Source organism: Lytechinus pictus, chromosome 8, assembly GCF_037042905.1.
Source record: "Lytechinus pictus isolate F3 Inbred chromosome 8, Lp3.0, whole genome shotgun sequence".
Taxonomy (NCBI): domain Eukaryota; kingdom Metazoa; phylum Echinodermata; class Echinoidea; order Temnopleuroida; family Toxopneustidae; genus Lytechinus; species Lytechinus pictus.
Window position 1 is genome coordinate 6,436,041 of NC_087252.1, and position 27,522 is coordinate 6,463,562.

Consider the following 27,522-nt stretch of genomic DNA (forward strand, 5'->3'; position numbering starts at 1 on the left):
TTATAGCTTTGTATCTTCATAGCCGGTGTATTGTGTTCCCTTATCATTGGGTGGAATAGCTGATACTTCGTCATAACTTGGTGGAACGCTGTCTTCAGACTGCATAATAAAAAAATCAAAAGACATGTTCATTATAGACCTATGAAATGAAAGTGATATGGTCTACATATTCTTATCTCCGTCAAATGATATTCACTATACCTGACAGGGTTTATCTGCTTATAACGCGTTTTAAGGCGTTTATTGATCAATTCCACTTTGGTAGCATCACAAACGGATTGTGTTCATAAGTGAAGAATCCAGAACGAGTACTAATATTATTGTAAGAAAAAAGAAACAGCCAAAGTTGGAAGAAACCGGACCAAGATTAAGGGAGTATAAAATTAATGTCTGAAAAACGAGATCGCCAAGAGTTCAAGACTATTAAAAATCTTTGATTTTTTAACCCTCGCTTCTTTTAATTCACCGCGATATTCAAATATCGGTCTATATCTATTACAAAAAAAATAATGAGAGTATTATTTGCTTCGTTCATGTCGTTCGAACATCGGGAACCGAATTTTCATACCCCCCCCCCAACATCGAAAGATTAGATAAATCGGATGACGGCCCTTATAGTTGGTCAATCATCCATACGCGATCATCAAATGACGCAACATCAGGTAAATCAGACCCAAACATTGTTGAACGGGTATATTTCACAAAATGCGAACCCTTTCTTTCAAAAACATGTCCCATGTGCTCTATCCAACGAAATATAGGGTTACCATGGTTGCGCGTTTCCCCGACGCGATGGTTCAGAGAAAGCCATATCATTCTAACCTTATAGGTATCATATTCAGAACCGTCGTTTCGGTTGCATACGTCGTCATCAAGAGAATATCCAGACTGCTAAAGAGATTAAGAGTAACAGCTAGTGTTTATGCATGAAATTTTCCCCTATCTTAATCAAATATAATTCATTTCAATTCAATATCACATAAACGCCTATATTACCATGGGTATCTTTCAAAATAACGACAATGTGATCTTACAAATTAATTAGGAACCCTGAGCATTATCAGACCAAATATGCCAAATGTGGTGATAATACAAAGTCTTTCCGTACACAAATTAAGAATAAATAACTTAATGACAGAAGTCGGTCTAGCCCGCCAAAAAAAAGCCATAGTTTTCCCATTATAGTCGGCATATTTCTTTAAAGGGATGTTCCGGGCTGAAAAGAATATGATTTAAACAGAAAGAGCAAAATCAGACAAACAAAACACTGAAAATTTCATCAAAATCGGACAAGGAATATAAAAGTTATGGCATTTTAAATATTTGCATTATTCCGATGAAACAGTTCTGGGCACGTCTTTACGAATACTCATTAGGTGGGCTGATGATGTCATATCCACATTTGTTCTTTTGTATGTTATTATATGAAATTAGATTTATTCACATTTTGTCTACCAAGAACTGAACAAATTGGATTGACAACTGATTTAGTACATTAGATATTCATGACTGCAACCTATTTCATTATAAAGGAGACACATTTATGAAAAAAATGAAACAATTATGATTTCATGCAATAACATGAATAAAGAAAAGTGGGGATGTGACATCATCAGCCCACCTAATGAATATTCATGATGATGTGCACATTACTATTTTCACAAAATATTGCCAAACTTTAAAATTCCATAACTTTGTTATCCAATTTTGATCAAATATTCAGCATTTTGCTTGTTTAATTTCTTTCATTTTATTTAGATATAAATATTTTCAGCCCGGAGCACCCGTTTAACATGCTTGCATGAAATGCTATTCTAGTTTAAATTAATTTCTCTTTTGACCAGTTCATATTTTTGTCTAGCCTATAAACTGATTTGTCCTGTCGTATTCGGGGTATTGGAAATTATGTAGAAATACTTTTCTTCCAGGAATCGATAATATATATTTATTTAACTTATAAATATAGGGAAAAAAAACTTTCCTATATCTCATCCAATTTGATAAAAAAAAATCAGCATTTTTCTTCTTTAATTATATACATGATATATACTGTATATATTTTTTTTAAATATCCGTATTTGTTGGAGTGGACTTGGTATTTAGGATGATTAATCTTACCTCAATTCCATTTTCCTGACCTTTGACCTCAAATGGTTCATCCTTCACAAGTTCCTTCTGAAAGGGAATTTAGCATAAGACAGTATGTTACAGTCACACCAACGAAACAGATTCCAAACCGACCGATGGTATATGCCATTCAAAATAACTGAGGGCCTTTTCACACGTGAATCTTGGATCATCATTGTAATTATGATTGCTATTGTAATCGTGGCTGTGATTAGAGTTCGTGATTCTATCTAGTTTGGTTTCATACGTGCTAAATAATCGTCATTTTCCTTATTTTCACTGGAATCATCATTCAAATTACGTTTTTTTTTTGCCATGTGAAAAGGCGGTTAGTTATCTTAGTTGTTATGATTTTTCTTTTTTGTTTCCCCCCTTTTCTCTCCCTTTCCTTCTCTCTTCTTCTTATGCATCGTTTATGGGGGAGGGGGGGGGGGTGTGAAGCGTGCCTGAGTGGGTGTATGTGTGTTTTGTGTCTTTTATTATAACTTCATCAAATTAGTTTGATTATATATTGTAACTGATAAAAAAATTCATGTTTAACTTGAGATTTATTTATATTATGTGTGCTTGCGTTTTTCTATAATTCTATTCTTAGATATTTCTAGAAGACCCTGTTCTGTATTACCACTCCCTTTGTAAACATAAATTGTCAAAGAAATGTGTATAGATTGAGTCTAAGTTTACTTTCTTTCTTAATAATCACGTTGAAATGTGTGTTAAAATGTTCATTCATGAATCAGGAAGGTTGATAATTTCATGTTTTACATTGTTTTCACATGGTATGTATGTATGATGAGGAAGAAATTGAATATGGTTTTAAAACAAAAAAAGAAGTAGCTTTGGTCGGTCTGGGGCCCGTCTTACAAAGAGTTGCGATTGATCCGATCAATCACAACTATGGACAGCCAGCAACGTCAAAATCTAAAATGCATGTTCGTTCAAAATGTTTTCTAGATATGACGTAAATTACATAAATTCATTGTTTTCTTGACAATTTGTTGTGTTCGCCGTCGTTTACAAAGGACATTTTGAAAATTTTATGTAAAAAAAATATGACACTGATGGATAGAGTTACGATAGACTGGATCAATCGTAACTCTTTGTAAGACGGGGCCCTGAATTCGGATTCCTTGATGTGGCTGTGGCATGTGAACACTGTCATGCTATAGGGGCAGCTTCGGCTTGATACTCCCTGATATTTGACAAAAATCGCACTATAGAATGAAAATAAAATTATTTCATTCACCCCTTCGCCAACTTTTCAGAAGGAAATCGAATTTCGAAACTAGGGCTAGCATCCGGGGGGGGGGGGGGCACTTACATTGACGAGTGGATACCATGCGCGACCAAAAAACACGTAAAAAGGATGTCTTTTTCAAGATAGGGCACGTTACGTACGTAACGTGATAAGGGTGTCAAAAACACAAAAATAATGAAAAAAGGGTATCTATTTCGTTACGAAAGCTACGTGTTTAGGGTCAAAATTGCGGGGATGATAAAACAAAATTAAAATGTTTTATAAAGGATGTCCTTTTTGCTCCAACACTACGTGTTTAGAGTCCGATTTGCGAGACGTGTGGAAGGTAGAGCCGTTCTAAACCAAGTGATGTGTAAAAGTAACCGACGACCGACGGACCCGTGACATATCGCTGTACTTGTTTAGGGGTTCATTTCAGGGAATACTTGTCAAGAGTATCGTTTTGTTTCCAATACTTGTTAAGGGTAGGGTTTCACACGCCAATACTTGTTAAGGGGTGCATTTTCAGAATATGGAAAATACGTGTTTAGGGTGCTTTTCGAGACCCCATGGTCGCGCATGGTATCCACTCGTCAATGGAAGTGGCCCCCCGGGGCTAGCATGCAGTAACACATGCGAGACTTATGATTTCATATGAATTATATTTTTGTTTGTGTCTTCTTTATTCAATATTTCATTAATCTTCCTTCGGTGAAAGGAAAACAGGAGAGTGCCAGTTATATTCATGAATTAATATAGACTATATCTCTATGTTATTTATAATTTGCTGTTCTTCGATTTGACTGGTGGCTTGACGTGCAGGAAGCTATTTGTCAGTTAATTTTGATAATTGACATATTCGAACAATTTGATGTCACGAGAAGAAATGATAAAGAATATTATATATATATATATATATATAAAAAACAACCGAAACCGATTATAATTTACGGTCTGTTGAACTTACTTCGTCTGATTGGTAATGCTGCCCTACCCTACATCTGAATCGATCCTTCCAAGATGGAGGTAAGCAACAAAAGAACCAATCAGCGATCGGACTGATCAGAGCTGGATTTAACGTGCGTGGATCCGTCGCTCCTGAAAACGAACGGTCAAAACTTGTTTATATTTAATAACAGTCTAAATAACAATGACGAATGAAATATTTCTGATACAAGCAATTCCTGTATCTTTTTTCTTTTTGTTGTTTTCTTCTATAGTTTGTTGCAACAAAAGGGTAAACCTAAAACTGTGAAGATAAAAAAAAGTAATATTCAGGATGAATGTTATAGGAAATTGATCAGACGGAACAATAAAACCTTTTAAGGCCACAAAAAGGGGAGAAATTAAAGAAGTTTGCGGCAAACCGACCAGCCCTCATGAAACCTGACGAATCTTATTTTTATAATCCTAATTGCCCCCCCCCCACCGAAATTATATATGACGATCGACCGTGATTTCTTTTAATATTTTTTTTTGTATTTTTCTATATAAAAAAATTACGTTTCGTATTTTTTTAATTGCAAATTGATTATTTCGAAATGTCCATGTCACTGAAGTGCTTCGTTTGATTTTTTTTCTTTTACGTTTTTTTACGATGTGACACAAGAGAGCCCATGGAGCTTAAAATAGTATTATTTAAATATTAAATAAGCAATTAATTGAAGATACCTGTTAAGAAGCTAAATGATAATCCGAGAACAACAGTTATTAGGAAGCTATAGAATCCAAGCCAAATATAAGATAACTCATAAATTCCGAGGGTCTCTCGAGCAGGCCTGTGTGTTTGCAAACAGAAAAAAGTTTATGAATATAAAGAATGAATTGAATATTTTTATTTCTATACTTGTTTTAAATCACCTTTGTAATTTATTCTTTTTTTATTGAAATTATGAAAATGAATATGCATATAATTATATATAAAGTTATCTGTGCAAAAATATCGAAATTCGATAATTGTTTCTTTCTTTAGAACGATGAATTAGAAACATATATGAACTCTTGAATATACGTTTACATGGTATACGTGAAATGTTGATTCAATCAGCATATCCCCTAAGAAAGAGCCACATCACAAAGATTTCCATTGCTTGTATTGTCACATAGTCTGTGACCAGGCATGTAATTCCGATAGAAACTCGACGGACTGACTTTTAAGATGCCAATACACACTTCTCTTCATTCTTACATTGTTGGATCTACGGTTATCCTTTCAGGAGTTGTCTCTGTGATGCTCATCATCAAGGATGTCGTCGTCGTGTTCATTGACGGAGTAGCTGGGCAACCAGAGACATCGAGCGGGAGGAAGCCAGGATCTCTGGGATAGAGAATACCATCAACATAGGTTCCTATGCCAACCCAAAGACTCCAGGCAAGACCAGCGATGACTCCTACCAGAGTGCCCTGATGATAACAAAATGTATACCATATTATATCAGCTGTATTGGCCAAAGATTTAGTTTGCGTGCATGGTTGCAATGGCGGGGGGACGGTGCACCGCGGTGGCGCCACAAATCAGGCAAGTGGTAGGGGGGCCATGGTAACAGATAAGAATACTGTTCGTACAGATGAAGGATGATTGTTACGTGTTGAGATATTTTTTTAATTCCTAATTTTCTTGATAAATATGTAAGACGAGACGTAAACTATTATCTCAATCCCTCAAATTTGGGTTATGACCCTTTTGGCATGGGGCCGACCATAGATTGATTGATTTTATTCATCAAGAATATATCCCAGGTAATATGAGATACAATGAATTTAAAGAATACCTTGACAGGATAACCCATGTAAGCCGAAAGGCTTATTTCCAATGGGGTTATATATTGATAGTATAAAAAAATATATTGTAACAGCAAAAAGTAACAAAAATTGTAACAACTACGACAAGTACTGGAACATGGTAAAAAAGACATATCCATCAATTAAATAATTTGTAAAAACCTGAAGCATACAATAATCTACCTTATATGAAACTAGATTATATTTTAACATATCCTACATAATTTACTGTGTGCCAGAACTCCATGGGGATTCTGTTGCCCTTTATTTTTGTGGTTGAAAAACTAAGCTAATCAATGTCGATGAAAAAATCACTTGAGATATAGCCCAGATTTACCGTTCTTTTATTGTGTGTTTTGGTTTATGAATTATGTTTGTGATTCAACCTAATGTTCAGTCACACGAACGAAACTGATTCCAAACTGAACGATGGTACGAGATTGGTAGAAAATGTAGCTTTTGTCTGTCTTGAGTCAGTTTCACTTGTTTGGCTGTAAAGTATAGGAAATCGACTGAACGCATCCCAAGTCATATATGATAATGGACGTGTAAATGATGACGTCGCGAACTGGACACCTTACCTTGCTGTTGGCCCAGGGGAAGAACATCCCAAGCGAAAACATGCCGAGAAGTGGCCCGCCGAGCATTCCGCCGAAACTAAGCGTCAGCTGTGTCAAACGAATAAAATATTTAACCCATGCACTGTAAACTAGAACCGGGTAAACTCTGCACAGAATTGGAATTACATAATTCAGTACTTAACGGGTTAGAGAGAGTGGGAGCTAGCATGTGCTGGCTTACGCAATCGTTTGTCTCAAGTACTGAAGAGAGATGACTTTCCCCGCAACTTTTGCATTTCAGCGTTGTGGAAACCACTCTCAGTAGAACATTATGGTGAATATCCTTTTAAATCAATAAAATGTTTGGATCCAAACAGTTGTGAACCAGCTCAATTTTCACGACCAAATCAACACTAAGGGGAAGTGGGTTTAGCCATCACGATGTAACAATTGATCTAAGAATTAGACCATCTGAAAGTGGACCAATTGATTGCAATCCAATCTACGTACCTGCAAAATGCTGCCAAGTTGGGAAGCTACGTATGTTAAAAGAATGCAAATCGCACCGTAAGAAAATACTGAAAAAGAACAAAAACAACACCCGCGTATATTGTATCGCCAAAGTCCTCGATTATGCTTAGGAATTGCCAATTTGTAAGCCCATTTATTGAATGATTTCTTCAGAGCACTTGGAAATAATATTAATATAAAGTGACATATAAATTATAGCTTTTTCCTTCTCTGAATACATTTTGTCCCATCCATTCCCTATCATCTATAGTCCAGTGGCACAGGTCAGTTTTTACCAAAAACAAAACTTTTCGAGGGCAAGCTATGTACGTTAATAATGGTTGACCCCCTCCTCCCAAAAGAGACTTTGTGTGCTCAGAACTTATCTGTGATGTGGAAAAGTCTTTTTCAGAAAATTTTGTAAAATGTAGTAATAAAACTAATGTTTTAACCAACAAGCGAAATTTCCCCTTTTCACATTTTACCACATACATCAAATATTTTATTTAATAGTATAGAAGGCATAGTATGTTTAAAATTGTTACATTTGCTTTGCCTGCAGAACTACATTTAAATGTGTTACATGTATACCGTCTATAAGAATTATTTAAATGATTTGTTCATATTCTAACAATCACCTTTGGAGATATTTTGGGGTTACATAAAAAAAATTGAATAATAACCAATGAATCTGTTTTCTTACAGACAATTTTGCTGACGAAAGCGTAGAGGGAATCACTCTTTCTGACGCGTGGAAACACTTTCGTCACTAGATCTTCAGTAGTAATGGCTGTCAGGGCGTTGAGACCAGATGAAACTGTACTGTGTTGTTTAAAAGTATGAATATAAGGTATCCAACAAAATATCAAATGGTCGATGTGGAATATATTCCTTTCAACTGACTCCCTGATTAGGGATTGAAATGTTCTTTCTATATCACTAATAAGCTACACTTTCGCCAACTTCGTATCATACATCACTTTCATGCTCTTCTTTATCATATCACAATTACAAATAGCAATGGTGACAACAACGAACCTTGATGGACACCCGATGTCCATTTTTAACTAAAAATTCTCTGACAACGCAGATCCTGCCGGTCCTGTCTTAAACCATTCAATACAATCTCATCACAACTTTATAAACTATTGACTCTTGCATTAATACAGGTCCTCCATTGGCAACATTCACTTTCCCATAAGAATTGAGTATAACAATAAATATCGACTTTATTATATAAATTGACATAAGTATCTCATCCCTTCTATGTGATCAGTATTTCGAAGGAGTACATGCAGCGGTATAATCAGAAGAATATATTAAAGAATAATTTCATAATCAGACGAGCTATTTTACTTCATAGAGGTTATCAACTTAATAACTCGAGATATCCCTCACCTCATGGCAGCACTAAGTATAGAAGCGGTGAATAACCCAGACAGACCTGGTGTATTCCCGAATAGGTCCACGACTATAAACGGCATAAGCTATACAGATAAGTGATTAAGTGGTTAAGCAAATCATTAGCTATACAGGTAAGTTATTAAGCGAATCATTATAGAATTGTCACTCCAGGTGGGTGTTTCATAAAGCTGTTCGCAAGTTAAGAGCAACTTTAAGAGCGACTGGTGAACCTTTTTTGCATGCTAAATAATCACCAATAAACATTTAATTGTGAATATCATTTACCACAAGAAAGGATCACCAGTCGTTCTTAAAGTCGCTCTTAACTTACGAGCAGCTTTATGAAACGGCCCCCAGTAATATCAATATTATAAACATTGTTGACTCGGGAGTCACGTTGGCTTGTAGAAGAATAATATTAAATAATGTAGGTCTATGTACATATTGTGATCAAGGTAGATAGGATGGCCAGGGCGGTATGCCACATGAATTCCTATAGTCCTTGTAGGGTAGCTTATGATGCATCATTTGTATATCGGTATAATGATTCTAGGAGTAACATAGGCCTATATACTATTACCTCGAACTCAAAACAGCTACCATAATAAGGTGCTCGATAATTCAATATCAATTAATTACTGCCTAACTGGTACCCATTTACAAGTGGGTGGAGTGTGGCAAATATTGATAAAAGCCTTCGAACGCGTTTTATAAAACTGTTCACGATTGGTGATCCTTTCTTGTACTATGTGATACCCCCTATGTATTTGAGTTATGACATAGGAACATGTTCCAGTCGTGCGGAAAGTCGTTGGTAACTTAACGAACAGCTCTATGAACATGATGAAACACCCACCAGGTATAAATACTGTAACTTCTATTGGGCATCACCCACCTGATCTCCGCTCGTTACTTGGCCCGATATGAAAGGATCGCAGGTAGCGTATCGGGCGTACATGACCAGTCCTGATAGTACGGCGCAAGACAGAACGATGATCATTCCAACCACTGCCAGCCCCAGGGCTCTGCAAAAGTAAAGAATGAATTATCACTTTACTTTAGTACCAAAAGTGTTCAAAAGCAGTTGCTTCAAACAAATATCCGATGTAAACTATGAATAGTTATACCAAAAGGAACTTCATAATATTTTTGTTAAGAACAAGAGAGTCAAAACTATGCATAATTAAGAGGCACTTTTGAAATACACCTGAGGCAACGACTTATAGTTTATTCTGGAAAGTTTTGAGCAAACCAATTGCGTAGGATTAAACATAAAGGTCATCAAAATTTCGTCTAGGTTGGGGCACCCTCCGCCTTCCCAGCTAGCGAATGTCAAGGTCTAAGTACTCTGACATCACCGTCCATAATCACATGGACCTACAAGGTCCATGATAATCACGGGTAAAATTACACGTGCAGTAACAACAAAATATGCCTAATTGTCATGTGCGATATTATGCTGTCATCAAATTGTGTCGATCGTGATTCTCTGAATTATATTTAAGATAGATATAAGATCTTATTAATGGTTACATCGAGGCCGTTTTCACTTTTCCACATGCGAGGTATCTCATAACCTGGGCTTGAGATACACCGTACCCGGAGGCCCAGGTGAAACCTCCCCCTATCACGATGCTCCAGAAGGAATGACGGATCGTCGGGTCTGGATCAAACCTTCAAATCAAATTAGAAAGAAAAAGATAAAAGAATCAAGTAGTTATTGATGGATGCCACTTAGAAGATTAATCGGAAGTGCATGATTGACGACTGTTACATCGGTATGTTTTGATGAATCTAAATTATTTTGTTGTCTAATGCCTTGTCAGAACTGACAACTTTCCTGGGGGCCGTTTTATAAAGCTGTTCGCAAGTTAAGAGCGACTTAAAGAACGACTGGTGAACCTTTCTTACGCGCTTATCCATCGTCAATGAATATACCATTTCCCCCCGCATTTTCCACAAGAAAGGATAACCAGTCGTTCTTAAAATCGCTCTTAACTTACGAACAGCTTTATGAAACATTAGCTGAGAAGCACTGTTACTATTGGCAAACGGATCAAAACGTCGATTTTGATGGATAAAACGTCTGACAAGTCCTTTCATGAGATGCCCTAAAGACGTGTGCACAAATGCCATATGACGACATACATTTTTCAGACTCAAGCTCTTCAGCATTGGTTTTGTTGTACTCCCATCTGATATGTCGAAGGTTTGGAGAAGTGAACCTTTATTAACCCTCAGTGGTTCAACCGTCCAATTATTTGGCTAATAATAAATTTCCGGCGCCAACGCGGGTGGGGACAATAAATAATGTAGATAATGAGAAGTTATGTCAAAATGAACTTACTCCCAGAAATTGATTCGTCCTCCTTTCCTGCAGGTGTCCCAGACACTGTCCATACCACCGCTTTCATTGGAACCCTGAATGATAACAGCTAGGAGACCACACATCATTACTAATGATTGGAAGACATCCGTCCATATTACAGCGTTCATCCCACCCTATTAGGTAAATGATTATAAAGAATGATGATCAAATTAATATTAACAATAATGATGGATAACATATTAATGATCAATTATATTAACAATAACGGTGGAAGCAAATCAAACATTATCACTGGTATCACATTTTCCATGATGAGTATCAGCTAGCATGGCTTGGGCCCGTTTCATAAAGAGTTACAACTAATGCAACTTTGCAGTTTTATGAAAACATCGATTGCGATAGCTACTTAGCCCTGTTACAATTGTACTTGACATTATGGCAAAAGTTACAACTGTTGTACGTCCTTTATGAAACTGGCAGTAGGGTTTCACATTAGTGTAGCTGCAAAATAATGTCCGAAGGTTACTGGTCGCTCAGAACCGCTATCCCACCGCTGCCACCAATAAAGAGAACCAAATTCAGGAGAAGTTAAAGAAATAGACGCAATGATTGACAGACAAAAGTGTACGACCTGGCCCGGGTACCGTTTATTAAAAAAAATACATAATGTTCATAACAAATGTACTATTAACCAATCATATTAAAGGATTTCAGTAGCTTAATTGTTACTGAAATATTGCTATTATAAGAATTCGAGAGATAAGATGCCAAATGAGGATTGATCGCTCAACAGCTTGATATAGCATGTATAAGTTTGGTCCGATGGGCCGGCAACAGTGTATCTACGTTACTGTAAGTGTTAAGTTTTTCGAAATAAAAGACAAGTAAAAGGCGTCGTTTTCCATTAGCTTTATTTATTCCGCTCAGTTGGATGGGGATAGGCTAATACAACGTGGAGCTTGCGAAAACTGGTTTGTGAAATTAATTCTCTGTTTGGTTTTTTTTTCACTCTAAAAAGTTATGATTAATAGATGCTTGACGCAGTACTTACTATTGTCGTGTAAAATGTACAAACAACTCCGGTTGCCACAACGGTTCCCCATAGACTGACGCCAGTTACTACAAAAAGAAGCAAAGATTGAATTAGTACCTGATGCACTCAAGATCTACAAAAGAGTGTTTTTTGTTGGTTTACATTGCGATGCTCCAATCAGTAAAAACATACACTGCTTTTAATTAGATAGTGCTGAGCCCTGTACCATAACGAAAAGCGATTGATCATGATAAATGCAATCAATCCTAGAACTCTCCACGTGATCAATCGCAAATCTCTCCAGTATCCCTTTTGCTTTTCTTTCTTCTTTCTCTTACCCCAACTGATCATTCCAATCGTTTGTATATTTTGTACATATAAATTGTAGGCCTGTTTTGCATTAGGCCTAATTATTGCTACCTATTGGTTATGTTTGTCTGTGAATATTGCATTATGCTTTGAATCCTTAATAAAGCACAGAGATACATATTGATAAGAAATAAAGAAGATTTATTTGTAAATATTCCCAGGTAACTAATACATATAGTCCGGGGAAACAATATCATAGTATGCTGCACCAAGTATGGTTGAGACTGCTCATTCTTGTCATTGTTGCGACGTCTCACTCGCAAAAAAAAATGTTCAGGGACCTTGTTAGCACTTCAATCGTCATACAATTATTCTGTAAATATGCATTCATCATTCAGCACAGTCAGTACCATTATTTAAAGTTAACACCCCTACCCTCGAAAATGAGAAGACACTCTAGCTGTGAGAAAACGAGTAGCTTGTCAGACTTTTTTCTTTTTTTAGCAAAGGCGAAACTAAATATGGTTAAAAGTTCGTTATAAGAGTTGGTGGATCAATGTTTATAGTATGTCTATCCGATTATGTTTACTCAATCATGTCATGAAATGAGTAAACGACATTAAATCAAATAAATATGACAATGAGGAAATTTCAAAAGGAGTTCAAGAATATGAGAACGGCCTACAATAAACAGAATGTTCAGAGAATATTGAGGAGGACCTTTCACCCAATTCGACAAAAGGAATTAGAGCAAAAATTGGACATTACAATTCGTTATTTTCTGGGGAATGTCAAGTAATTTTCCAATCTCCTCAAGAATAAGAAGCTACCTAGCCGCGATTTTGGGGCCGGGGACTTGCTTTAATGTTAGGGAGCTTTTACTTCTACAATGCACGACGGATTAAAAAACATAGAAAATGTATTGTAAAATGCCCTACATGACAATAAACAGTAAAGAAGTCTTTGTCGAAAACTGGTGAATCAAACAGCAGTTTCGTCATGGACTCTGAACAAACGAGATATTTCATCAGCGCCGAAACTCATGATGAAACTGCTGTTTCGGTTTAACAATTTTCGACAAAGACCTTCCAGCTGTTCATTGTCATTGGACAGGCATTTTCATTACATTTACTGTCTTCTTGAACTATCCGTGCGTCAGGGAGCGAAAACTCTCTGTAACGTTCATCAATCACAGTTCCCTGAAGTATATCAATTGAACCAAATGACTCGATTGAATACTACAAATATTTGAATTTTCGTGAAAGTCCGTACCTGTCATATTCGTTTACCAACTTCAATATAAATTCATATTGACCCATATGTCTTAAACCATGGGCCAATGCTTAAACATATTATAATAAATCCACAAGTCAGAAAAAATCGTGGACTTCTAGTAGGTCCAAGGATTATATCATGTAAATACAATTCATATTCACACCGTTTTTAATCATTCTATTGTTGAATATTTCATTTTTAACAATCATAGCAAATTTTTTATTTCTTTTACCCCCCTTCTTCTACGCACCTGGGAGCAGTAGTGGCATAGAAGTAGAAGTAGTAGTAGTAGTAGTAGTAGTAGTAGTAGTAGCAGCAGTAGTAGCAGTAGTAGTAGTAGTAGTAGTAGCAGCAGCAGAAGCAGTAGTAGCAGTAGTAGTAGAAGTAGTAGTAGTAGTAGTAGTAGTAGTAGTAGTAGTAGTAGTAGTAGTAGTAGCAGTAGTAGCAGTAGTAGTAGTAGTAGTAGTAGTAGAAGTAGTAGTAGTAGTAGTAGTATAGTAGTAGTAGTAGTAGTAGCAGTAGTAGCAGTAGTAGTAGTAGTAGTAGTAGTAGTAGTAGTAGCAGTAGTAGCAGTAGTAGTAGTAGTAGCAGCAGTAGTAGTAGTAGTAGTAGTAGTAGTATTGTAGTAGTAGTAGTAGTAGTAGTAGTAGTATATTAGTAGTAGTAGTAGTAATAATAGTAGAAGTGGTCAGGGACTGCGGAACGTAATAGCAATTTTTGGATTTCTTTTACCCCCCCCCCCCTTCTTCTACGCACCTGGGAGCAGTAGTAGCATAGTAGTAGAAGTAGAAGTAGTAGTAGTAGTAGTAGTATAGTAGTAGTAGTAGTAGTAGAGCATTTGTAGTAGTTGATAGTAAAGCATCAGTAACAATAGGGCTATATTAGTAGAAGTTGCAGAAAACACAGAAAGAATTAATTATCATTCAAACATATTGGCCTTGCGATAATATCAATATCATACCAATTATTGACAGAGATAAATTGGTATGGACACAGCACAATAATACTTCAAGGTTTTCAAATATTTACCTTGATTTAAGGCCAGGGCAGGGGCGTAGATCACCACAGCAATGTAAAATATCTAGGACAGAGAGAGGATAGAAATGTTGGGAGTATGGGTGCGTGTGTGTGAGGGTGTGAGGGTGTGTGTGTAGGGGTGGGGGTGGGGAAGGTCTATGATTGTGTCACATGCATGGGTAGGTCCTTCAGGTCTTAATGGTTAAGCCTAAACTAGCGCGAGAATATTAAAAAGATAAGCAATTTGAATAGGATGAAATAATGATAATAATAATGATAATAATGATGATGATAATAATAATAATAATTGATAGTAATAATGATGATAATATAGTGTAGTAATATTGCGCACATATCGACCTTGTTAAGTTGAATTGAATTATAATTTTTTTTTTAAATGAAAAAACAATTGAGTAAACTTGAACATCAAAACTGGATTGATTGAAATGAATTGGAATGAAAGGGAAAATTTGAATGAACTTAAATGGAAAATCAATTTGCTTATCATTAGGTTGAATTGAATTATATAGAATAAAAAAATGAAATGAAAAACAATTGAGAAAAATTGAATGAAGGTGGAAAAATGAAATAGATTGAAATGAAATGAAAAGGAATGCAATGGAATAGAACTGAATGAAGTTGAATGAAATACAATAAAACAAAGTTGATTGATATGATTTCAATGGAAAGGAAATTAATTTAAATGGAATCAAAACATATATGGAATAAGATAGGATTCGATGATGTTATAAAATCGTTCTTAAACTCGCTCTTAAATTACGAACAGCTTTATGAAATACCCACCTGGATTTTGATTAGCTGAGAAGCACTGTTACTAATTTTCCAATCTCCTCAAGAATAAGAAGCTACCTAGCCGCGATTTTGGGGCCGGGGTACTTGCTTTAACGTTAGGGAGCTTTTACTTCTACAATGCACGACGGATTAAAAAACATAGAAAATGTATTGTAAAATGCCCTACATGACAATAAACAGTAAAGAAGTCTTTGTCGAAAACTGGTGAATCAAACAGCAGTTTCGTCATGGACTCTGAACAAACGAGATATTTCATCAGCGCCGAAACTCATGATGAAACTGCTGTTTCGGTTTAACAATTTTCGACAAAGACCTTCCAGCTGTTCATTGTCATTGGACAGGCATTTTCATTACATTTACTGTCTTCTTGAACTATCCGTGCGTCAGGGAGCGAAAACTCTCTGTAACGTTCATCAATCACAGTTCCCTGAAGTATATCAATTGAACCAAATGACTCGATTGAATACTACAAATATTTGAATTTTCGTGAAAGTCCGTACCTGTCATATTCGTTTACCAACTTCAATATAAATTCATATTGACCTCATATGTCTTAAACCATGGGCCAATGCTTAAACATATTTGCATAAATCCACAAGTCAGAAAAAATCGTGGACTTCTAGTAGGTCCAAGGAAGAATCCAAACAAAAACCCTTTGAATATTTCACATGTTGATGTTCTCCTAATTCCTATATCATGTAAATACAATTCATATTCATACCGATTTTAATCATTCTATTGTTGAATATTTCATTTTTAACAATCATAGCAAATTTTTGATTTCTTTTACCCCCCCTTCTTCTACGCACCTGGGAGCAGTAGTGGCATAGTAGTAGAAGTAGTAGTAGTAGTAGTAGTAGTAGTAGTAGCAGCAGCAGTAGTAGTAGTAGTAGTAGTATTGTAGTAGTAGTAGTAGTATATTAGTAGTAATAGTAGTAGTAGTAGTAGTAGTAGTAATAGTAAAAGTGGTCAGGGACTGCGGAACGTAATAGCAATTTTTGGATTTTTTTACCCCCCCCCCTTCTTCTACGCACCTGGGAGCAGTAGTAGAAGTAGAAGTAGAAGTAGTAGTAGTAGTAGTAGTAGTAGTAGTAGTAGTAGTAGTAGTAGTAGTAGTAGTAGTAGTATAGTAGTAGTAGTAGTAGTAGTAGAGCATTTGTAGTAGTTGACAGTAAAGCGTCAGTAACAATAGGGCTATATTAGTAGAAGTTGGAGAAAACACAGAAAGAATTAATTATCATTCAAACATATTGGCCTTGCGATAATATCAATATCATACCAATTATTGACAGAGATAAATTGGTATGGACACAGCACAATAATACTTAAAGGTTTTCAAATATTTACCTTGATTTAAGGCCAGGGCAGGGGCTTAGATCACCACAGCAATGTAAAATATCTAGGACAGAGAGAGGATAGAAATGTTGGGAGTATGGGTGCGTGTGTGTGAGGGTGTGTGTGTGTGTGTGTGATTAGAGTAAATAGGTCTTTAGTCCTCATTAGCAAGAAAAAAAAAGGACTGGAATGTTGATATTATTGAATAACAGGTATATGCTTAGAGCAGTAACAAGAAATCATTCCTTCATTATTTATTCATTTCCTTTATTGTGTATGGAATGTAATTGCTTTTTACGTGCAAAGTGCAGGTGTAGTTAACCATTCACGTGTTTAGGTCTTTCAAGCTTTTTATATCTTTTTGCCCTGATTAGGGCTCTGATGCATAACTCCGGCAAGGCTATCAGTCTTTGGAAAATATTTGTGGAAAAAAAGGAATGCGATTTGATTAGTAATGTGTCTTAATCAAACTAAATAATACGAGGTTTCAGCTTTACAGCTTGCTTACTCTTTTTTTTTGGAGCATGGAATTGATAATGGAATTTATCAGGACAGGATCCCCCCTTAATTTTTTTTGGGGGGATGTTTTGTTTTCAATTATTTTTGTCATCGCAGTGGTTTTTTTTAAATGGAAGGTTTATGAATTTGTACCACAATGGCAAATAAAAATATAATGCGCTTTATTTTCAGTGCTAGTTTTTAGTTGTGGTAAAACTGGAATTGAAGAGGAAGTGGTAAACCAGACGGGTGCAGTGTTTATCAGTCTATTCCTCAATTGCAGGAGGATCCACCCTATTCACGCATTATTTGGTTCCTATAGAATTTAATGTTGGAAATAGACTTGAGTTCTTTGGATATAATATGTTTGGGTTATTAACTTGGTGTTGGCATATTAGCTATGCATGACCGCCAAGTTAATGGCATGGGAAAGTGTGGTTGGGTGACTGGCGAATTGTTGCTTTGGATATGTTGGATGTTGAATGAATTTGATTAGAGTAAATAGGTCTTTAGTCCTCATTAACAAGGAAAAAAAGGACTGGAATGTTGATATTATTGAAAACAGGTATATGCTCAGAGAATAAGAAATCATTCCTTCATTATTTATTCATTTCCTTTGTGTATGGAATGTAATTGCTTTTTACGTGCAAAGTGCAGGTGTAGTTAACCATTCACGTGTTTAGGTCCTTCTAGCTTTTTATCTCTCTTTGCCCTGATTAGGGCTCTGATGCATAACTCCGGCAAGGCAAGGCTATCAGTCTTTGGAAAATATTTATGGAAAAAAAAGAATGCGATTTGATTAGTTATGCGTCTTAATCAAACTAAAAAATACGAGGTTTCAGCTTTACAGCTTGCTTACTCTTTACTTTCGGAGCATGGAATTGATAATGGAATTTATTAGGACAAGCTCCCCCCTTATTTTTTTTTTTTTGTGGGGGGGGGGGTGTTTTCAATCATTTTTGTCACCGCAGTGGTTTTTGACAAGGAAGGTTTATGAATTGGTATTATTATAATACACTCACTTTAAAGATATAGATGTAAAGTTGTAGGGAAATGGTGCATGATTTTCGTTGTTTGATTATCCTTACATCAATGATGTAAGAGATGTTCTAGCTAGTTGCAGCTAGACGGATAGTTAGCTGTATAGCCTTTTTCATTTTAGTATGAAGATGAATAATTTAGTAGATCGTTCTCTTTTATGTCATGTTTGCATCTGAGTAAAACCAAGAAGAGATTTCTTTGAAAAAATCCAAACCCCCACTTTTTTATGCTTGAGTTATAGTACATGAAGTAAAGATGAGAATATTCATTCTGAAACAAATTTAGGCACATCGGAAAAGTCTCATTGCAGTTGGTTTTATGGGGGGGGGGGGGTAATTTAGAAAGTAATGGAAAGGTATTTTCTTTTCTACTGTAAACCAGACAGGTGCAGTGTTAAACAATCAATTCCTTGAATTGCAGAATGATTCATCCTATTCACGCATTATTTGGTTCCTATAGAATTTAATGTTGGAAATAGACGGGAGTTCTTTGGATATAATATGTTTGGGTTAGGCTTAACTTGGTGTTGGCATATTAGATATGCATGACCTCCACGTTAATGGCATGGGGAAGTGTGGTTGGATGACTGGCGAATTATTGTGTTGGATATGTTGGATGTTGAATGAATGGGGGTGTTTGGAGTGTGATACTATGAGAGGGCGTGGTTGTATTGTGTTTTGTGTTGCCTGTTTGCATTTCATGGGTAGTCTTTCATGTCTTTCATTCATTCAGGTTCTGTTGTATTTTTCGGATTGGGTAAAAGTGTATGGATAGAAGGTTATATTTTACTTTACTCACTTTAAATGTCAGAGGTCTAAGAGACAAGGCTAAAAGAAAAAACATTTTTGAATTTTGCAAAAATAAAGGGAGTAATATTGTGTTTTTACAGGAAACCTATAGTACGGAAGAGGTTGAAGAGAAGTGGAAATTAGAGTGGAATGGGCCTATATTGTTTAGTCATGGAACGAACCATAGTAGAGGTGTTTCAGTTCTCATTTCTCCAAATTTAAATATAAAAATGGATAATGTTATTTTTGATGAAAATGGAAGATACGTCGTTATGAAGTTTGAATTTTAACAATCTAAAATAATTTTAGTTAATTGTTATTTCCCCACAAGAGATAAGGAGAAGATGCAAATTGAATTTTTAGAGGAACTAGATAAATGTATTTCAAAGCTTTACAGCTCTGAAGAAATGATGATTATTGGGGGAGATTTTAATACAATAATGAATGGAGATTTGGATTATTTAGGTCCAAGAATCTTTTATAAAAACAGATTTAACAAGAAATTTGATGGATTTTTAGATAGATTCGGTTTAGAAGATATATGGAGGAGGATGAATCCTGAAAAGAAACAATTTACATTCAGGCAAAAATGTCCTATTATGCAAAGTCGATTGGATTATTGGTTCGGGTCCTCTGCTTTTCAGCATTTAGTTAATGGTTGTGATATTTGGGACCTTTCGCAATCCTCACGGACGCTAATATTAGGGTCCCCTAACACAAAAGTTAACGCTTAATCATACACTTGATTTTTAAGATTGAATGTGCATTATAGTCAATAGAATCAAACGTAGAAAACTTTGTGTTACAGGGGGGTTACAGGCCCTACAGATCTGCTTTTCGTGTGCAAAATCCTTTTCTGCGACACTCGCACCATACATAGCATGTATATTACGACTGATGGTTTGAGATATTCGAAATGAAGACCTAAAATAGATTATGACATGGATAAGAAAGTGGTTTTTCAAACAAATCGAGTACATATTGAGTGAGGAAAAACTTACTGAATGAAGGCTTAGATATAGATCATTACAGTCCATCGAATCGATATTACATTTAATGTGGATTATTGGTGTATCACTGGCAATTGATTTCATGGGTCAGATCAACCTCTCCAGCCGAACATTTCGCGTGAGTTGATATGTGCACACCATTATGTAATACATTTGAACTCGTTTCTTTTTGTTTCTTTTGTTTCTTTTGTTTATTCCTTCTACACAAACGATATGCCTCTCGCACACGATGTAATGGGCATTATGTTTTACTTCCCCCAGAAATGGGGATTAGATTCAAATTCCGGGGGGACCACTTCCATTAATGAGTGGATACCAGGCACGACCATGGGGTTTCGAAAAATACCCTAAACAAGCTGGGAAGTAATTCTTTTCCAGATTATGAAAATGCATCTCTTAACAAGAATTTGGCTTGTGAAACCCTACAAGTATTGGATATCCCTTTTTTGTCAGCATTTTAAACATCGTTTTGACACCCTTATAACGTTACATAGGCCTATACGTAACGTACCTGCCCACTCTGTCCCCTTTTACGCGTGGTCGCTCCTGGGATCCACTAATCAATGGAAGTGGGCCCCCCGGGCGGCCTCTCGAGCTCTAGGAGGAGTCAAATGTGGCTTTGGAAAGTCGTCCTCAATGAGATATATCGCTGTTACCATAGTAGCAACCAAAATTTTGCACACGAAACGCATATTGAATGTTTCCGTCGCAGATGCGAAACGAAAAAAAAATCTCATGTCACACAATTTGCATTGCAGGACGACCATGATGACGGGCCCAAAAAGTCTCTTCCAAAATCAACTAACGTCGTAAATAAGCGTGCGCGTCCTCAAACGAAAGGTCCGGATTGTAACATCAATAACGCCAGATCATTCGGGCGTTCTGCTTCAATTAACAAGCAGTGTAGACAAGCCACACTTAGGCAATTCATATTGGAAGTTCAACAATAGTCTGTGCGCAGATCAGGAATTCGTGAATTTATTCAAAGATAAAATAGTTGAATTAAAAAAAGAATGGCTCCCGAAAATAGAAGATAAATTATTGTTGTGGGATTTTTTAAAAATGAAAATGAGGGAGATTATTAATAAGTACACAAAGAAAAAAGCAAAGCTTAGGAAACATGAAATTGAAAAATTAGAGGAAGATATAAGAAGTTTGGAAATCCACCTATCGACTCAGCCTTCGAGGAAAATACTTGATGAAATGGAGGAGAAAAAGTCTAAATTGAACAGATTGTTTGATTATAGCCGACAAGGTGTAAAAATCCGATCAAGAGCTTTATGGTTTGAGGAAGGAGAACAAAAAACACAATATTTTGAACAGTTATTAAAATCAAACAAACGGAAAAGTGTAATAAAAGAAATATATGATCAAGGTGAACAGACTATAAAAGATAGGAGTGAAATATTGAAGAAGATAAAGTCATTTTACGAAAAATTATATTCATTGAATGAAGTGATTGTAAATGAAAACTCTTTTTTCCTGAAGGATATTCCTAAATTATCCAAAGAAAGTCGAGATATTTGTGAAGGTAAAATTACTATTCAGGATTGTTTAAGTGTTTTGAAAGAGATTAAATTTAATAAAACCCCTGGAAACGACGGTTTTACTGTTGAATTTTATTACACCTTTTGGAATTTATTGGGGGGATTTTTGGTGGAAGTGTTAAATGAAGTGTATAATAGGGGATTATTAGCAACTTCACAAAGGCAGGGAGTGATTACACTATTAGAAAAGGAAGGCAAAAACCCTTTATACATTCAAAACTATAGACCAATCACGCTTTTAAATGTTGATTACAAGATCTTATCAAAGGTACTAGCAAAAAGATTGAAAAAGGTTCTGAATGAGATAATTCATATTGATCAAATAGGGTATGTTGAAAATAGGAACATTGGAGATGGTGTGAGATTAATCGATGATATTTTATTTCAGTCCTCTTTTGGAAATATTGGATATTTGATTACGGTGGACTTTGAAAAGGCTTTTGATTCTGTTTCCCATGATTTTCTTTTTCAGACTCTTAAATTATTTGGATTTGGCCAGTCTTTCTGTTCTTGGGTTCGTGTTTTATATACAGATATAACTAGTTGTATTATGAATGGAGGTTATTCCACTGGTTATTTTGATATAAACGAGGGGTAAGACAGGGGGACCCCATTTCTCCTTATCTGTTTTTGCTCTGTATAGAAACACTAGCTTTGGCAATAAGAAGAGACGCTCTAGTTGAAGGAATTCAGTTTGGATCTCATGAAATTAAGCAAATATTGTATGCCGATGATATCACTCTGTTTGTTAAAAATAGCAATTCTGTTAAACGGCTTAAATATCTTTTGGAAGAATTCGAAAAAGTGAGCGGTCTGAAGATAAACAAAGGGAAAACAATTTTTTTTTGGATGGGAAAAGATCAAGACAGACCTCAAACTCCGCTATTTGGAAATTTGGTTCAGCAAATTAAAATCTTAGGCGTTTATTTCTCTCTAAATGTAATAATAAAAGAAGATCTAAACTTCAAAGAGATACTAAGCAAAATAAAAAGACTTTTGGGATGGTGGAAACAAAGGGATCTAACCCTAATGGGTAAAATACAATTGTTGAAAAGTTATGCATTATCAAAATTAAATTACGTCTCGTCACTTTTAGTTGTTCCTAAGTGGTTGTTCGTTGAGGTGGAACGGATCACTTTTGAGTTTTTATGGTCAGGTAAAGACCGTATAAAGAGAAACATTATGTATCAGGATTACTCACACGGTGGGTTAAGAATGATGAATTTTAAGTTGTTCATAAAGGCCCAACGTCTAATGTGGCTGAAACGTCTATTATACGGGGAACGCAATGCTGGGTGGAAATTGTATTTTGATTTCTGTTTTAGATCACTCGGTGGGAGACTGTTATTTCTATGCGATTTTGATATTTGCAAATTAACACAGACAATGCCACAATTTTATTCTGAAATGCTGAAGGCTTGGCAAGATATGAGAAAATATAGATATACAAAAGAGGAAGTAAACCCGATTATATTTAATAATAAGAATGTATGTGTAAGAGGTAAAATGATTTTTGATATTGATCTTTATAATAAGGGAATATACACTGTAGATCATATTTTTGATAACGGGGTTGTGAGACCTGTGGCTTATTTTCAAAATCTTGGGGTAACCGCAGATGAACTGCTCCACATTATTGATATAGTACATGCTATTCCAATTACTTGGAAAAATGCCTATAGCTCTATTAAATTTATAAAGATTGACGATGAGAACTTCAATGTTAATTTGAATATCAGTAAGCTGGAAACTACTTTTGAGGTGATTAAATCAAAAATGATTTATAGTTGTTTTGTTGAAAATTTACGGGAAACTTATAATTTAACATTGAAAGATAAAAACATTAATTTGAATTTTACAGATGTTGAAATGTGTAATAGGCTTGCCCAAACCAGGAGCATAACTTTGATTAGGAAACAAAGAGAATTCCAGTTCTTACTTTTACACGGGGCGATTTATACCAAAGAACAGTTATTGAGATTTGGGTATGTTAAAGACAGTTTATGCTCTTTTTGTGGCAGAGAAACTGAATCATACATTCATATTTTTCTAAATTGTTCCAAGGTAAAACCTTTATGGGAATTTTTCATTAAATATTTCTGTATGTCTGAATTAAGAGATTTAGAATGGAGAGATATACATTTGGGATTATCTGGAAGTACGAATAGAAATAATTGTGTAAACTGTATAATCTTTTTCATCAAATATGCCATTTTCCAATCCAGAACTAATGGTCAGGTTCCTTCCTGCCATAAAATACAAAAATATATTGCGGAACGTAGGGAGGAAGAAAAATGCTTAGCTATAAAATCGGGCAAATTGAGTTTGCATGTAAAGAAATGGGAAGAACTGAAGGTGAATGAGGCAGTGAATGCAAACAGGTGTGAAGCGTCTGCTGGTGCTGTGAGTATGTAATGGTATGTCCGCGTGTGAATGCGAGTGTGCAATGGTATATGTCCGCGTGTGAATGTGAGTGCTTGCTGCCAGGGATGGGGGGGGGGGGGGGGGGTTCCTATCTCCATGGTTAGCAAAATATATGTTTGAGTAGATCCAAAAAGAAAGAATATTTTGTTTGGGGTGTGGAAAAGGTTTTGTTTGTTTTATTTTGTTGATGTTGTGTTTTGTTTTGTTTTCGTGTGTGCTTTATATACAAAATCTTTATTCAGATTATTGTATACTTTCTAAGAATAAACATAGAGACTTTTTTTTTTCTGTATTGTCTTACAAAAGTTGGAGGAATGAATATACATGTATAAGTACTTTTTTTTTATTATGGGATAACCTCTTCACTTAAAAAAGTCTGTACTTTTGATTTTTCATCATACAATACGGTATTATTATACAGTAAATGCATGTGAAATTACGAGGTTTTTGTTATTGGTATTATGGGTTATGATAATATTTGTTCGAAAAATTTATATCAAGATGTATATTATTTCATATGTTATATTGCTGTATAAGTGTACTTCACTTTAATTTGCATACATGTATTTGATTTATTACCCTTGTACATGAAAAATGTAATAGTATCTGAATAAAGGCTAAAAAAGCAAGAGAAAAAAAAAAGTGTAGGGGGAGGTGGGGAAGGTCTATGATTGTGTCACATGCATGGGTAGGTCCTTCAGGTCTTAATGGTTAAGCCTAAACTAGCGCGAGAATATTAAAAAGATAAGAAAATGCAATTTGAATATGATGAAATAATGATAATAATAATGATAATGATGATGATAATAATAATAATAATTGGTAATAATAATGATGATAATATAGTGTAGTAATATTGCGCACATATCGACCTTGTTTAGTTGAATTGAATTATAATTTTTTTTAATGAAATGTAAAAACAATTGAGTAAACTTGAACAGAAAAACTGGATTGATTGAAATGAATTGGAATGAAAGGGAAAATTTGAATGAACTTAAATGGAAAATCAATTTGCTTATCATTAGGTTGAATTGAATTATATAGAATAAAAAAATGAAATGAAAAACAATTGAGAAAAATTGAATGAAGGTGGAAAAATGAAATAGATTGAAATGAAATGAAAAGGAATGCAATGGAATAGAACTGAATGAAGTTGAATGAAATACAATAAAACAAAGTTGATTTATATGATTTCAATGGAAAGGAAATTAATTTAAATGGAATCAAAACATATATGGAATAAGATAGGATTCAATTATGTTATAAAATAGAATCAAACGAAGTGAAATTGAAAGGGATGAATGCAATGGCATAAGCTGGAATCGAATGAATTTTGATAAAAATAAAATGAAATGAAGATCGTACCACATGAAATCTCATCCTACAGGCCATCGATTGCATTTCATCACACTTATTTAAATTAAGATATTAATGGAATGACGTCAAAGTCAACATATGTTTTCCTTACCATCGTGACAAAAGCTATGGCAGTCCCGACCAATCGTAGGACTCTGTTAAATCGAAGTTGAAGGTACTGGAACATTTGATATTAAAAAGGGAAAAAAGGAAAACGTATCAAAATTAGTGTCTTTCCCGTACTTTCGTATTCGACGCCATATTTTTGCTCAATATGTGTATTAAACAGTTACATCATCATGAAGGTCTATAAGGCACAGACAGTGCGTTTGATTGAATTCATTCAGACTAGACGTGAAATAATTAGACATGATTATTTATGTCTGAGACCGACCTTTAACGCCACCGTTCTTCCTTCTATCTCTTATTCCCCCCCCCCTTCTCCCTCTCTCTTTGATACTTAAAAATAAAATCTGGCGCCCATTCTTATAGCCATCGGGGGCGCTACCTCTGGAAGGAGCTATAAAGTTGGGAGATTTTTTTTTGCTTTAATGTCTTTCTTACCTCCTCTTGCAAAGTTTGTAGGCCCCCTATACATTTGTGAGTGTGGATGTGATGTTTGAGGTGGGTTGCGTTTTAGCGTTTGAGCATCTGTAGTGTGTGTATGCGTGAGACGGTGTGAGTGTGCGTGCGTGACCGTACAAACGTGGGGTTCGCAGAATGCATATTTTCTTTACTCGGCGATCGGGAATGAAGTTATGACCATCCTTTTTGATGGAGTCATAACCTTTCAATCATCACGATTTTCAGCAAATGGCGTAGGCCTAATGACATTTTTAAGAATCTGAAACGTTTTGAGGAAGAGAATGGAGTGAATAAAAAATAGAACTGTTAAGTAAAAAATTATTTTTTATAATGATTTTTAATATAGTATCCAGATATTTCTTTATAATTTTTTCTCAGTCACGGATCTTTTTAAACGATTTTTTCTGGGGGTAGATTTAGGGCTAACATTTTATCATGAACATACCTCATTAGCACTGGTAACTTTCAGTCTTACAAACACGGGCATGGTAAGACTTGTGATGCAGCCTGCCACGATGAAAGCACCAGCAAACAACCAGTATCTGGCGCCATAAGCATATACCTCGGCAGGGACCCCTAGAATCGTGATAGCTGAAACGAAGCCTGCCACCAAGGAGAAAGCCACTGGTATCGGATTGGCGTTACGACCAGCTAGGAGGTATTCCGTCGCAGTCTTCTGCTTGCCGCCAGAGCAGGCATAGTAGATCCCAATTAGAGCTGAGATCAGGAGCATCCCAGCCAGGACTACATAATCCCATACTCCAAACCTGATATCCTCCATCGTGTCCATTTTAAGAAATTGAACTTTATAATTCTAATTCACTGGCAGTCTCTGAAGAACCAAAATGTATTGCACGTTTGGAATTTAAGTGCGTCTCCTTTATAACAAAACTTTGAAAACATGTTTGCCTGGAACTTTTTGTTTGTTTTTTCATTATAAAGTAAATACCTTCGCAATAGCTCGAAAATATACATAGCCTTTGTGATGATCCCTGGTGCATCACATGTTAAATGTCTTGTGTCAGGGGTCCCAATGTTTCTTTAATAGGTTGTGATGGGGGTGGGGCTAGACCCATCATTTTTCTTCCCCAAATCGTCATTCTAAAAAGCGTATTAAGGGAGCGTTGATTTGTATAATAAAAAATCCTCACATGAAATCTGAGTTAATATTAACATAAATTCTAGCGCAGTTAATATGACGACACATTGTTAACTTCGGGGGGGGGGGGGGGGGTTGAGGGATCACCATGCCGAAATATGCTTTCACTCTTTCGGTATGTTCGGCGTCTTCTAGTTTTCATCAAAATATGGGTTTTCCACTTCAAAGGCCGTTTTCGTTTTTCGAGGGTATGCTAATTACAAACTCTGTCTTCGACGAAGTAGGATTTAAACACCACTCAATTACATTGGCTGGTATGAATACGACGGGTTGTACACCATTCAGGGTACTTATCGATGAAAGGGTGCAAGTTTTACTTCCCCATTTATCTAGGGTATGTGGGCGCGTATAGCACAATATGAGTGACCACCCCACCCCGCCCCT

At 35.7% G+C, this 27,522-nt stretch overlaps 1 protein-coding gene across 1 annotated transcript; it reads right to left on the reverse strand.

Annotated features, from left to right (window-relative positions):
• On the reverse strand, positions 1-26,769 carry LOC129266466 (sodium-coupled monocarboxylate transporter 1-like). Its single transcript, XM_064103059.1, has 17 exons — positions 26,425-26,769; positions 25,507-25,572; positions 14,595-14,646; positions 12,000-12,067; positions 10,967-11,121; positions 10,153-10,293; positions 9,515-9,644; positions 8,614-8,702; positions 7,919-8,037; positions 7,216-7,283; positions 6,727-6,813; positions 5,553-5,767; positions 5,036-5,142; positions 4,332-4,462; positions 2,119-2,175; positions 823-888; positions 1-99 (listed from the first exon to the last, which is right to left on the reverse strand). Exons 1-17 carry the CDS (start codon positions 26,767-26,769, stop codon positions 1-3), a joined length of 1,995 nt encoding a protein of 664 aa, XP_063959129.1.
• Positions 26,770-27,522: the final 753 nt, after the last annotated feature.